This window comes from Miscanthus floridulus, chromosome 12, assembly GCF_019320115.1.
Source record: "Miscanthus floridulus cultivar M001 chromosome 12, ASM1932011v1, whole genome shotgun sequence".
Classification (NCBI taxonomy): Eukaryota; Viridiplantae; Streptophyta; class Magnoliopsida; order Poales; family Poaceae; genus Miscanthus; species Miscanthus floridulus.
In genome coordinates, this window is record NC_089591.1 from 72423928 (window position 1) to 72438888 (window position 14961).

Consider the following 14961-nt stretch of genomic DNA (forward strand, 5'->3'; position numbering starts at 1 on the left):
CTTCTATCACGTTCCTGATTCAAATGCCCTTTCAGCTGCGATGTTTGATGGTTGCTCAAGAACATAATTCGATTCCGTAAAAAAAAAAAAAGAACAGAACTCGATCCCAGCTTCACCACTGGATCGAAGCAGCAACCAAGCCCATCAGGCATCAGCCACAGGCAGTGCGAGAGTCGCGAGCAGACAAATGAGTGCGAACCTCGTTCAAACTTGACATGCTTTCAGGTATGCTGCGCCGCGGCGGGGCGCGGGACCAAGCGGGTGTATATCTGTGTGCAGGTGCAGCCAACGCATAAATTTTGCACATAAATATCGTACACACATCCAAAATTATTGGACCGTTTTCAAAGCGTGCATGCATTTCCAAGAAACAATCTGTAGCTTCACGGATGCATGCTGATTTATTTGGAGAACGAGAACATGCTGCATGCATGTCATCTGCCTTCATCGATGATGGAGCTCAGGAACAGCGGCGCGGACATGGCGGCCTCCACCCTGCGCTCCGAGCTCGATTGCCCTCTGCTGTTCATCTGCCACTCAGTGACGTAGCTAGGCTTCGACACTGCCTCGCCTACCTCGCTGTCTCCTGCGAGCATGGACACCACCCTGGACATGGACGGCCGCTGGCGGGGAGAGCTCTGGATGCACAGGAGGCCAACGCGAATGGCACGGAGCACCTCGTCCCTGTTGAATTCCGTGAGCTTGGGATCCACAACGTCGAGGGGATGATCTTCCTCATAAAGTTTCCAGACCTACATGGAGTTTTTAGGAGAAAAATTTAGGGAACTCTTGAACATGTCGGATAACTTCTCACAAATGTTTGTTGCGTTCAAAGAAAAAAAATACATATTTATATTTAATTTCACAAAGTCACAACTATCTGTACACGTAACCAAATTAAGTGACTACACTTTATAGATCAACTAGCAAACATATCTGTGCGCCGCTGCAACAAGCCCCAAATTATTTTTAAGTCAGATTCAGTGCCACCAGGTTGTGAGTTCGGATCAAATACGGAACATGGAGGATGCAATGGCATTTAGGAAATAAATAATAGGTTGGAAGAAAATCTTCGCTCTTTAATATTAGGTAGAGAATATAGATATAAAGATAAAGATTTCAATATCTCATCAAACTACAACTAAGTATGCCCTCAGTTTTATGTACCTACCACCTTTTGCACGAATCCACGGGTCAGGCAAATTACATATATACTCCCTTGCAAACTAAATATGCCCTCAATATGAGCATGTGAAAATATAGTTGGAAGAAGCACTATACACAAACCCTAGAAGATCACAACTAGGGGTAGATGCACGAAACAGCCATAGGGCCATTCCTTCTCCTAAGCCCCCTCTTTCTTTTCCATCACCACCTGCTTTGGGTCCACTCTACGCCTCCTCCCTCCATGTTCGATCCACCCCTAAATACAACTAGAATTCTCTATAAATTTACTAATTTTGTAGAATCTTTTTTCATAATGCAGTGATGTTAAAACTTTCGTGTTTTGATTGAAATTCTAATGATTGCACGTAAACTTTAGTGAGCTTACCCATTCTATAAGATAAGCCATGTCTTCAACAAGCTTGTCATCATAGTTTGGCCTTCCAGCTATAATCTCCAACATGACCACACCGAAAGCAAAGACATCAACTTTCTTAGTCATATGACCTCTCATGGCGTACTCAGGTGCAAGATAGCCCCTTTATGGAGCCAGAGAGAAAAAAGAGGGCCATTAGCTAACAAGTTTGTGAAGTATGACTAAACACAAAGGGTAGAAAGCAAGATTGGTATGTGCTTACAATGTACCAGCAACTTTTGTACTAACATGTGTCTTTTTGTCATCAAAAAGCTTGGCAAGCCCAAAATCTGATATCTTAGGCTTGAGATTGGTATCAAGTAACACATTGCTGGTTTTTATGTCCCTATGCACGACACAGATGCTAGACTCTTCATGGAGATAAGCAAGGCCTCTTGCAATGCCCAAGTATATTTCATAGCGTGTTGACCAATCTAGGTTCAATCTTGAACTTCCTGCCAATGAAGGTTTATTTATATGACAATCAAGGGCAAGATCACATGTACATCAAATTGAATGAAATTTGTGGTACCAAACAATGCTTTATCAAGGCTTCCATTCTCCATGTACTCATAAACCAACAATGGTTTGGTGCCCTCAAGGCAACAACCATACAACTTCACAAGATTACGATGTTGCACCCGAGAAATAGTTTCCACTTCGGCTATAAATTGCTTCTTCCCTTGGCGAGATGTTTCAGATAGTTGTTTCACCGCCACCATGTTGCCATTAGTTAATTTACCCTACCAAAAAGTGGTATTGTTTATGAAGGTGAGTTTAGGAACCATGTTATAAAGCATCATGTAATAGCAGTGTTTTCCTAAACGCTAAACGGTAAACAGTCGGTCACCTACCGTTTAGCCATTATTCAGGCAAAACGTCCCATTAAACGGGCTAAACAACCAATTAAACGGGGTAAACGGGTGATTAAACGGAAACGACGCACCACCGTGTAGCGTTTACACGGTGTTTAAACGGGCTAAACGACCGTTTAGGCGAACAGTGTGTAATAGAGAAAATGAACTAGACTACCAAGGTGAGTTTTAGCCCCACGATATAAAACAATATATATCTTGTGATGAAGAAAACGAAGTAGACTACACACTTTGATTTTATTGATCATGCGCAAAAAATAGAAAATGAAAACGAGGAAAATAGTAGGGAATGTTCATGATTTATATGTTTTGATTTGGTATTAGAAGGAGAATTGGTGAAGTGTGATCAATGAAAAAAAGGAAATTATGTTTATATTAACCAAACTAGAGTTGAGCTGAAAATGCCTAGCCAATTTTACTTAGGCCCCGTTTGGATCCTTAGAATTGAACTCATTTTAATAATCATGATTTAGATATATATTAATTAAGCTAATATGGTTGTTTATGGATTATATTTGTATATTATTGTCGGTTATACGACTGATACTTATGTGTTGCATTTGTATCGTAGGGGAGCGAGTTGAAGAGCGTATTATAAATTACAAAGTAGAATCATAGATTGGTGATCTATAGAATCAATTTCCATCTCCAACCCTATGAATTTGAGATAGGCTTATATGTGAATTTTGGAAAGTGGTGGAATGTCAAATTCCAAGCCAAATAGCCTAATTTATTAAGTAAAATTCAATTCCTCCAAATGAAAGGATCCAAACGGCCCCTTAATGGAAAAGAAGTTGAACTTATCTAAGTATAAAAAATCATAGAGAATTGACATTCATGTGTACTACATATGAACTAACCTTATAAACAGACCCATATCCTCCTTCGCCAAGAAGGTTAGTGGAACTAAAATTTTCAACAGCGTTGCTTAATTCACCATAACTATAACTGAACACATTAGATCTTCCAACAATGCAATGTAGCTCTGCATGCAAACACCACAGAACATAAGTTTGTAAGTGTAACCTTTGGTGGGTTTAAGAATAATGTCAACCTAGCAATAGCATATCATCTACCTTGCTGCTCCGATGATACTTTTCTTCTTTTGTGCCTCCACACATAAAGTCCAGCAAATACTAGTCCTAAAACTGCTACACCAACCACGGCTCCAACAATTACAACTATTTCACTACCCTTCTTCGGTGCAGCTGTAAAAGAGGAACATGTCAAAAAATCCCGTTTGTTGAAAATATTATCTAACAACAAATCGACATAACCGATATTTGGGATGTACGTTAAGCATTTGTGAATTTTCACTCATTATAGATAGCATTAAAATCATGATTTGAAGCTAAAGGAAATACTTAGATTTGCACTCAAAGCTGATATTGCAGGACCGTAGTAGCCTTGATTCGGGACGCAACAAGTGCCCTTGCCAGCCCAGAAGAGATGAATCTCAAGGAAGTTTCTAGTGACAGGAACAATATACTGCTTCTTTACAACAGTGTAAGATTTCCTGCCTGCTGCTTTCCTTATGTCAAAGTTTTGCTCCGTACGCTCACCCTATAACGATACCAACAGAAAAAGCTCATGACAAAATCATAGTCTAAACTCCAGCGGTGTAGATGATGAGCATGATTGTAACCTACCTGCAGATAAATATCAAAAACCCTTCTACCTAGACTCTTCCAAGATAGTGAGTCTTCAAAATCAAAGTCTGCAAATTGAAGTGTGACCGTATAGTTTCCATTCTCAAGTCCAAGACCATAGTATCTTAAAGAAGATGGAGATATCCTTGCTGTCTGAAAAAGTTCTGAATCTTGAGTGTTCTGAAAAGGGCGTGAGCTATAGATTGTGTAATAGCTATTTGAGCTATCCATGAACCTCCCAACGTTGCTAACACCCCAGGTTTGTGCTTTTGTAACATAATAGGATGCTGCTCCAAGATTAGCATTATCAGGATCTAAGCCAGATATATATCTTCCACCCCCACAGTCCACAGCAAAGGAGGAAACTGCATAGGTTGAATTATTTAGTACTGCTTATAGTTTAGTAAAATTTTCTAGTGTTCATTAAGTAGGCCTATGCGTCAAATTGCAATGGAAACTCACACTTTGGAGATCCAATAAAACAAGTTGTATTTCTCTGAAGGCAGTCCAACCCAAAAGGTAAGTCACTGTAAATGCAAATCATAGACATTTTGAATCCAAAATATATATGAGCTCCAAGAACAAAATAAATAATGTATCTGAGTAATTGAGGAGGTATTGGAAAATGAACTCGCCTGTTGTTGGATGGACTGATCATGAAATTGTTTGCCACCAAATTCCTATGTAGAATGAAACAATGAAACAAAAAGAAGACATTGATATTTGCTTGAGCACCATTTTCATTGGTTGGTTTGTTCTGAGAACAACTATGCGCCAAATAAGGGACAAACAATTGAGATCGTACTTCTACTTCTTCGACAATTTTGAAACATAGGTGGCCTAGAAATGCAACTCCTTTCAAAGGAAATATAAGCTACATCCACTAGAAGTAGTTTTTAGTTGTTTCAGAATTGGAAATGCTAGTTTAATAAATGTGTATACTATAAGATTAATAATCTAGGTTGGTCTAGATTGTCATTAAAAAATAACAATAAGTTATCTAGATTTGGTCAGTCAGTCAATGGAGTTACAGAACTCAGAACTTACAATTGCAACTTCTGACTAATCCAAGAGGGAAAGCTTCCTGAAAGATAGTTGTAAGAAAAGTCCCTAGATGGAAGAGGAAGGGGAAATGTTATAGATAAATTCCATCCTGCTTTTATTTCATAAATGAAATTGTACCACAATGACATACAAGGTTGTAATGGAAGGACTTATATATTCTGGAAGGCTCCCTGAAAGGCTATTATTCCCGAGAAATCTGTTCATAACAAAATTTCTAGCATTAGCAAAATAAATAATCAATGTCTAGAACCTAGAAATAAGTATTGCAAGACAATAAGAACCATACAAGACTATTTGCAAAAAAAAACATACAAGACATTGAGCAAACTTAGATTCAGTAGAGCTTGTGGTACTTCACCTGTGAGATTGTTGAAACTCAAGTCCCTATAACACGAATCAAAATGAGAACAAGAGGGAAAGGAGCCATCAAACAACGCATAATCATTGCCCATTAAAACATCTTGCACAAAAAAAACATTTTTCTAGAGTTTGGAGGTAACAAAATTCCTTACAGTGTCTTTAACTTTGCAAGATGTGCAAAGTTAACTGATGCCATGCTATCTGATATCCTACAATTTCTCAAAATTCTGCAATGAAACATGTCAACACTTTTAGGATTTCACAACTTGATTGCACTACATCAAATACCAAGATGGAGTTTGAGCCATAAAATGGAATGACAAGTTATGCATACATGGTGCTCAAAGATGCCATGTTGCTAATGAATTCTAGTGATGAACTTCCATGTACTATATCACCAATACGCCTGCACCATGGAAATAGATAATTCATCTTTCGCTTCTGCAACCTTCATATACTTAGCTACTTTTGTCATCAAACGCAACTTACAAGCTTGTCAATTGGACAAGATTAGACAGGGAAGTTGGAATTGGACCTTGAAAAGAATTTCCTTGAAGGTGCCTACAAAATTATAATTCTTGTTACTTTTCAAGCATTATTTGTTACCTACTAGCTACTACATAGTATTGGAACAAGGAAGATTACACTTCTTTTCTTTGAAAAGAGGGTGATAATATCTATGTAGCTAGGAATAAAATTTATGTCAAGAAAAGATAAGTATAAGAAAAATAAAGCAATTCATAGATTGCTAATAATAATTACAAATGATTTAAGTTGTAATAACACGTCCAAATTCTATTTACTATTTTTGGTAGGAATAATCACAAAAGATGAATGTTAATAAAAATTCTTACAAATTTTGTAAATTACTCCATCTCCCTATATAATCTGGTATTCGCCCGGTAAAATCATTATCTGATGCCCATCTGAACACAAAGAGAACTAACAGATAAGTTTGAGTGGTTAGAACAATATTATCGACAAAATGTGTTTTATAGGCATACAATGTTTTCATTTTTGTAAGCTTAGAAAATGACGATGGTATAGGACCACTTAAACCAGCACTATCAATATACCTGCATTTAAGAGATAAAAGAATAAGAACACACAGTAGACACAAAGCATAATCATTCAAGGAAAAAAAGAAAAAAGTTATGGACTACAAGGTGCTCTAAAATAGTAAAAAATATATACGCACAAATTCTCAAGTTTAACCAGATTCCCCAATTCAGACGGGAGTGAGCCATTCAAGTTGTTTGTGGCCAAACACCTGAAACCCCTCAAAGAAATGTCGGGTTAGTGCACAAAACTTGTGACTACAATTTCCTTATCATGGAAGCATGAATACTAGCAACGACACAGCTACTTTTCCCAGCAGAAGTTAACTAGTAGTTGGAATGAAGATGCAATTTCCTTTCTCTTGAATAGTATAAACTTGAGATCGTTCAATTCACATGGATTCTCAACTTAAAATTTCTATTCATTTGTTGATGGTTACACACTTGAATTAATTCAGGCACATGTAAAAAAGTTAAATTGAGATTTATATTTTTTTGTAGTTCAGAACTTAGTAGAGTTTTAATAATAATAATAATAATAATTATTATTATTATTATTATTATTATTATTATTATTATTATTATTATTATTATTATTATTATTATTATTATTATTATTATTATTATTATTATTATCATCATCATCATCATCATCATCATCATCATCATCATCATCATCATCATCATCATCATCATCATCATCATCATCATCATGACATAGTGAAGTACATTTCTTACAGGTATATGAGATTCACTAGGTTCCCAAGCTCCTTTGGAATAGATCCTGAAAGTGCATTGCCACAAAGAGTCCTTGTATATATGTTGAAGAAAGAAACTTTAAGTTTCCAGGTTACCCAAAACATGAGATGAAGTAATGTTAGGTTCTAAATCTCTCACATATGCTGCAAAGCGGTCAGTTCCCCAAGAAATGACGGTAAAGGCCCCGTTAAGTAATTTTGTTGTAAATTCCTGGAACAACATCAGATTAGATATCAAATCAGATACCAAGGAAAATAGATTGGCTCAGTATGTATATATTATTCAGTGCCAGTTTGAAAACTTGGGTATAACGACGATTATGATGAGCCTGTAAAAACATGTTTTTCAGTTACATGCAAAGCATATGGGAAATGATATATAGCCACTGTGTGTGGTAGGTAATGGCACTCCGTAATTGAATTCTGAGCCATCCACAACAAGCAGTCATACAGTGATAATTGGGAAATGATAAATTAAACTCTCCTAATTAATTGCAACTAAATAACAAGTCTCATTCTACACACTTGAGATAAAAATGATTTTGCTCAGACGATTTCACCAAGAAAGTTGAGAGTTCATACAAATAGGTCAAGTGCGTCAGCTGCCTCAGCTCTTCTGGTATAGGACCAACCACATTCAATTGGAACATTTTCCTGCAGCAACAAGAGTAAAGCACTAGCATAAGCCACAAGATCAGAGGTCATATAAACACCACCAGATCAGAGGTCATATGCATTTTGCAGGGTAATAACTAATAAGGATATGCACTAGCGTAAGCATGCCACATGCATGCTCTGCACCAACAAGCCAGCCTCGACGGGGAAATGCACATCATCGAATACTGGTGCCGCGGTGCACGTACGGATACGAAGATGGAGTTAGACCCTTACAAGCCGGTGACGTGGCAGACGGTGTTGTTCTGGTGCGTGCAGTCGCACTTGATGCCCGGGTTCAAGTTTGAGTCGTTGTCGATGTCGGTGCCGTTCATGGCAGCAGCGCCGGTGCAAGGGTCGTCGCCACTGATGTTCCATGCCGGCGTCGCTGTCTGCCGTAGCTTGGCGAACACCGCGTTCAACGCGCTCGCTGCCAACGACACATCAAAAGCATGCATACGCGATCACATCACAAACCGTTGCATTGCAAAAAAAAAAAGGCAAATTATCTTTGATTTATCTTCCCCGCGGGCCGCAGTATGTCGATTTTGGCCCCTGGTTATAGCATCTTTGCAAAACTAGACAGCTCGTCGCTAAGGATCAAGCAGTGAGGAGAGCTATGTGCAGATAATAATAGGCCATGAAAAGGCGCCACGCTTATTATAATAATAAGAACAAAAATGTGTCCCTTCTCAGAAGAACAATAATATTTTTAGAGAGTCAAAAGACTACATTCCTGTCCATATGCATTGCAACAGGCCTTACATCCCCTGCTTACGGCCGGCAAACCTAATTTTCCCCTACGCAAACCATATTCCTCCCACTTTTCCAGGTAATAAATCCATCCACATATTTAATTGTATACAACGATTAGTATGGGTGAGCCATATTTTGTATAGACTTATTACCTTCAACTGGATCTGTCCTCGTGGTTGGTGCTCGCTGAGCTCTGGCCAGTAGTGTTAATAGAAGAAAGAGCAGCATCGAGAGCACAGGGCAACGGATGCAGGAGCTCATCATCTCCATCCCTCTATCTGCTCTTTCACTTAGCCTGCCCATCGCCCTTCTGAGGAAGCCTAGCTAGGACATGGACATGCGTTCGGGCACCATGGCGCCATTACATTAATATATATACTCGATGCATGTACGAAAAGCAACGTATCGATCGATTCCAAGCGGACATATTCCAAGTTGGCAATGTGGGAAGAAGCAACGTAATATCGATCTATTCCAAGCGCGCCGACATATTCCACATGAACAGTCATGTGATTAGCGTCCTTGCTAGAGTAATTTATGGTTGGCAATGTGGGAAGAAGCAACGTAATATCGATCTATTCCAAGCGCGCCGACATATTCCACATGAACAGTCATGTGATTAGCGTCCTTGCTAGAGTAATTTATGGTGTATTTGGTTTGTGGAGTCATCACATGCTTCATGAGGTGATGCATCGTGAGTTCATCTCATGAATTTTGGTGGAATCAACCCATTCCTCATGCATATACTAATTATTAGCTTATGAGGAATGAGGTGGTGATGAATCAATTCATTCCATTCCACGAACCAAATACAAAAAGTGAGGAGTGAGAAGATGATGGATCATCTCATTCTTCAAACCAAACACACCCTTATAGCATCAGCGATGGTCAGTGATTTAACAACAGCCTTCGAAGTAGTGGCTGTCAGAGGATCCGGCGCTAAACCCCCACAGATGCATGCCATATCTTGCGGCCTTGCCTTGCAAAAATGCAATTGACTTGTTAGTCGTTATAAGTCAATTGTACATACATCCAGACATTTAACCAGTACTTTAGTAACCAACCATCGTTTCCCACCAAACGCCTACCAGCCCAACTTGCTCTCAGTCTCACAATGCATAATAGTTGCGTGCGGTTGGAAAGGCTCCGGGGCCACTGGTCAAAAAAGTACGCTCCTCGTCACGTTCCTAGTGGTCTGAAAGCATGTGCACATCATCAACTATCTATTTTAATTTTACGTATTATAATATTAACCTTTGTGAGATGGCAGGATGGGTATGTTCCCATATATCATACACGATGAATGATTGGTTCTAGCGTGGTTTAGTTTAGAGAAAGTCTATTTGTCAACCGGTTGATTGGGATGTTTGTCTCAACCGGCTTTTTTTATCGTTTGATTTGGCATGTGCGGTCCGTTATGAGACAGCCTGGTTCTATTTCTTTGTCTTTGTATTCTTTGTCTGTCATGTGGGTCCGATATGTCAGCGCTTTCTTTTAATTTTTTTGTAATCTCGCCCGTTATTGCAGGGGTGTCCCTGTCCGTTTCAGGTGTTCCCCATTCATTTCATTTCTTCTACTTGTCTCCCCCGCGGCGTAGCCGTTGTCGTCGCCGACGGCGATTCTAGGGTTCTCTAGGTTCGCCAGTTCGTCCCTCTTCTGATTTGCGTGTTCTTCATGTAAATCCATGTTGTTAGGGTTCATCTGATGCTGATGGAGTATTTTGGTTTGTGTTTTTGGTCCTCTGTTCGTCAGGCTCGTGGTGTCCCTGGTGCTTTGGTCGATTGGCGATTCTAGTGTTTCTCAAGGTCTGATCCTCGTCTGCGCTCCTCGTCGAGGTATGTGGTGGTGGATGCGTGTTTGTATCTGTTGTGGTTCGAGATAGAGTGAATTGTGGATTCCGCCTGGGCTGCTGCACCCTGCAATTGTTTGATTTTGTTCGAGTTATAGTGGATCTGGGGATTTTGTGGTGGCTCTGTTGGTGGTTGGGGATGGGGGTTGCTGGTTCATCCCCTATTGTTTCATGTAGAGTGTAATTGTTTGATTTCGTCCGAGTTATAGTGGATCTGGCGATTTTTGTGGTGGCTCTGTTGCTGGTAGGGATGGGGGTTGGTGGTTCATCCCCTGTTGTTTCATGTACAGTGGTTTAGGCGATTTTTGTCTTGTTTAATTGCTGTGTGTCATCGTACGTACCTAGTAGTTGCTAGCTCCAGCTTCGTTCTCCTTTGAATACTTTATTACTTTGTGTCGAAGCAGGAGTGGAAGCATGTAGTACTCTGTACTTGCTATCTAGCAGCTTGTTAAGTGTACTGCTGCGTGGTTGAGTTTGATGCTGCTGCCGTTGTATAGTTGTCTGGCAATCCATCCATTTCAGCTTGTTTTGTTAGCCTATCTTCAGTAGCCTAGGCACTCAGACGACAACGGAGCCTACTGTAGCAGTAGATCAGGATCATTGTCTAGTTAAATGATGTAGTTCAGCAAGTTAACTGATATTTGCTTCAGATTTCTGTTTATTTTTGTTCTCACATTTTGCAAGTGGACCTAGGATTACATCTTCATGATTTTTGTTCTAGGCCTGTTTGTGCGGTAGCAATCCTAGCTGGTTCGTAGGTGTTTTGCCTTGGGTTCATGTTTCGCCTTTTGTGCCATGTCTTTTTTTCTTCGTAGAAATAAATTTAAGGGGTTGAGGAGGCAAGGCAACCATGTATGTACGTTCTAGTTGCTATTTTCTAGCTAGATCCTTGTAACATAGCAACGAAGATCCTACTGCTCGTATACTGCAATGCAGATGGTGTAGCTAGCTAGCTGATCTGTTATTAGTTTCCAGGAGGAGCAAGACAAGGTAGGAGGCAATTTATCTTCATGTTCAGCATGTGTTGTGGTCATATGGCAGTGCTTCTCTGCATGAAGAGATGCAGATATATGAGGGAGGCGTAGGGAAGGGGAAGAGGATAGGATGGTGTGGTATTAAATGGAGATGATGTGGTTTGTGGTGGTGAGTAAGGGAGGGGAAGGTATGTGAGGTTAGCTGATGCAGTTAGCAGTAGTTGTATGCAGATTCAGTTGTGGCCCTTGCTGCATTATTGTTTTTGTTCCCCTTCTAAATTCTGATGGCTCTGCATTTGCATAGCCCTTAGATTTACTATTTCTTTTTTTATCCCTCATTTCTTGCTTCCTCTCCTGTGTAGTAAACATGTATTGTATTTTTATTTTTTATTATAGTATCTTGTTACTATATTTACACAAATTATTTTAGTGTAAATTCTTAGACAGAGTGGTGTAAGTTAGTAATAACAGTACCTCATGGTGAGACCAAATTTTGATTAGCATTGGAGAAGTATCTGCCATATTTCTTCTTATAAATTCTCTTTGTTTGTTTCTTGTTTTTAGATGGTTCGTAAAAGACCTGGTGGTGTAATTGATTTGTCAGACTATGGTGATTCAGACATTGGTGGCTCTGAAGATGTCCAGTGTTCTCAGTTACCTTTTACAGACTATGATTCCTATGCATCATTATCAGAAACCCAGGTTGCTAGACTAACTAGTTATCTTTTTTTACTTTGGTATTTTTTCCTATTGTTTGCTTAATATTAGTTTGAATTTGTAGAATGATTTTTCCAGTGACACCTCAAGTTTTGATCGCCAGCTCTATGAGAAGTGCCTAAAAAGATGTATGTTGTTTTTTTTCAAATCTTTTTCCTATCTTTTCCTTTGTTCTTTTCTCATTTTTTTCATTTTAATTTTCTTCCTTTCAGTATAAGAAGATTAAGGTTTTGAAGAAAAGGTTACAGATGGCTATGAGACATAAGGTTATGTGTCCTTATTTTTCCGCATGTATTTAAGTTGCTTTTTGTTAATGTCTGATGTGATCTTTTCGTTTTCTGTAGTTTAGTTCTGGTTTTCTGGTGACATGATTTTATTAATTAGTGTGGTTTTTCATTCATTCAAAAAATATAAAAGATGTAGATGGATTAGTCACATTTTAATATTTTTTTCTTTTGAAGTTTTCCCTGAAATATTGTAAATCATTTCAGTCAAAGAAGAAGAAGATTGAAAAGAAGACTAAGGATGGCTTCACTAGGTTTTCTGCCACAGCTTTTATGAATGTGATATCTGCTCTGTCCCCTGAGAAGAAGGCTATCATTAAGAGTTATGGTTTTGGATCTTTGTTGAAGTTCAACAAGTGTTTCGTGCCGAATAAGTTTGCTAACTGGGTTGCACGTCTAGTTGATTCGAAATCTGGTGACATTATCCGTGATGGAAAGGTTATTTCTCTTACTGAAGAATCTGTTCATTTGGTTCTTGATCTCCCGAAAGGAAGCAGGTGTTTCCCATCTTATTCAAGTGCTGGTAGAGGTGCTGTCTTATCAAAGTTTGGAAAGGATAGGATACCTCCTGTTTCGTTTTTTGCTGACAAGTTAATCAATAAGGATGATTTACCAGATGAGGATATGTTCATTTGCTTCATGATAGTTGCTTTGAGTAGCTTTTTATGTCCGAATACCAATACTGTTCCAAGTCCCAAGTATTTTGGTGTTTTTGAAGATATTGATCAGATCAAGGAATATAATTGGTGCGGTTTTGTGTTGGATTGGTTGCTGGAGCATATAAAGGCATTCACTAGAGGGAAGAATGAGAAATCAAAACGTTGTCAAGGTCTTGGTGGTTGCTTATATTACCTCGTGGTTAGTGTTTCTGTTATCTTTTAAAATATGATTCATATTTACTGTTGTTTTTCTTTTGTTGTAATGCATTTGCCTTTGATTTTTTGTTCTAAGGTTGTTTACTTAGATCACATTGATTTCCGCCAGCGTCAAGTTCCAGACTGTATTCCTCGAATTTCAGTTTGGAAAGAAGATATGATTCAGTTTTATGCTAATCTTGATGTGAAATCTCCTGGTGTCTATGGTTATAGACCCTTGCTTGAGTTTGAGAAAACTTGCTACTACAAGGTTAGATAGATATGTTTTCCCTTCATGTCTTTTTTCAATTTTCTGTTTCATTTGTGTAAGGTTGAATTTTCTTCTCATTTATATTTTTTTTCCTTTGGTAGTGTGTTCGTCTTAGACCAGTAACCTGTGCCGATGACCTTGATGTTGAATTTTGTAATAAGATGGAAAGTGTTTCTGGTTGTCAGCTTCCTTTGAGTTTGAAGCTTGAAATATCAAGGTTGATTGATGAGCATTGCTTTAATTCTGGTATGTCGTTGTCGATGGATGTGACTTCTCTTGGGAATGTTTCAAAGGAATTGGGTTTGTTGGATTATAGATCATGTACTTACACCCTCTTCCTTTTATATTTACTTCTAATATTCACTGTAAATTTAATGGTAGGTTGATGTAAGTTGGATTAGAGTGATGTTGTTTTTGCAAGATTTGTTCTCATTAAGAATTTCTAATTTTGTTAATTTGTTTATTTTTCATTTCTGAATTATTAGCCAACTTTTTATTTGCAATATGGCTACCATAGAAAAAATTTTGGATATTTTTGCCTGTACATTTGTCCATTTGATTATTTGAATTATCTCAAAGTCCTTTTTTGAGTTGGTTTCTGGAGTTTCCTGGTGCTTGTTCTTGCTGGCCATAGCTATACTTGCTAATCTATTTAGCTTCTTTACATTGCTCTGTAATTTATTTTACACTTGAAATGTCCATAATTTATACTGTATTTTCAACTATAATTTGTATAACTGGTTGGTGTAAGTTTTGTACTGCTTTGGTGTAAGTTTCTCTCTGATTGAATGCTGTATTGTTTTATTCAATTTGTCTAATGATTTGGTTGTGAAAGAATATGGAATTCAATTTTTGTATTTTTTTTCTCATTTGATATTGGTTTCTATCAGTATCAGTTGCTTTAATCTGAACTGGCTTTGCTTCCTTGTTATTATATTTGATTTGGCCTAATATAATAGGCCAAGTGAAGTGAATTTGGCCTATGTTAAATTTCGGTTGATTGAATGAATTGGCTCAACCGGTTGTTTGAGTGGGGCAAATCAACCGGTTGATGGTGTTGTCTCAATCAACCGGGCACAAGGTAGACAGCCCCTTAGTTTATCTAGATGTGGTATGCGGTAGTTTTGTTGGTTTAGTTGTGCTCCTTGTGCTATCTTTGTGAGTTGTGTTTTATTTGCCCTTCATGTTGCTTTGTTTTGTTGGTTTAGTTGTGCGCCTTGTGTCTATCTTTGTGAGTTGTGTTTTATTTGCGCTTCAT

The 14961-nt window shown here is 38.4% G+C and overlaps 1 protein-coding gene and 1 pseudogene across 1 annotated transcript; one reads left to right on the plus strand and one right to left on the minus strand.

Moving 5' to 3' along the window:
* Positions 1-290: 290 nt before the first annotated feature.
* Positions 291-9044, minus strand: LOC136497468 (probable LRR receptor-like serine/threonine-protein kinase At1g56130; annotated as a pseudogene).
* Positions 9045-10853: 1809 nt separating this feature from the next.
* On the plus strand, positions 10854-14089 carry LOC136496110 (uncharacterized). The gene is made up of 8 exons (XM_066491823.1): positions 10854-10859; positions 12142-12279; positions 12359-12418; positions 12504-12560; positions 12786-13436; positions 13530-13703; positions 13805-14003; positions 14085-14089. The coding sequence occupies exons 1-8, from the start codon at positions 10854-10856 to the stop codon at positions 14087-14089; spliced, it is 1290 nt and encodes a 429-aa protein (XP_066347920.1).
* Positions 14090-14961: the final 872 nt, after the last annotated feature.

Excerpts from the sequence above, each read along its gene's own strand:
- LOC136496110 (XM_066491823.1), top strand. Across the intron at positions 12,561-12,785 it reads AGATGGCTATGAGACATAAG|TCAAAGAAGAAGAAGATTGA; the intron begins GTTATGTGTCCT and ends AAATCATTTCAG. Across the intron at positions 13,704-13,804 it reads AGAAAACTTGCTACTACAAG|TGTGTTCGTCTTAGACCAGT; the intron begins GTTAGATAGATA and ends TTCCTTTGGTAG.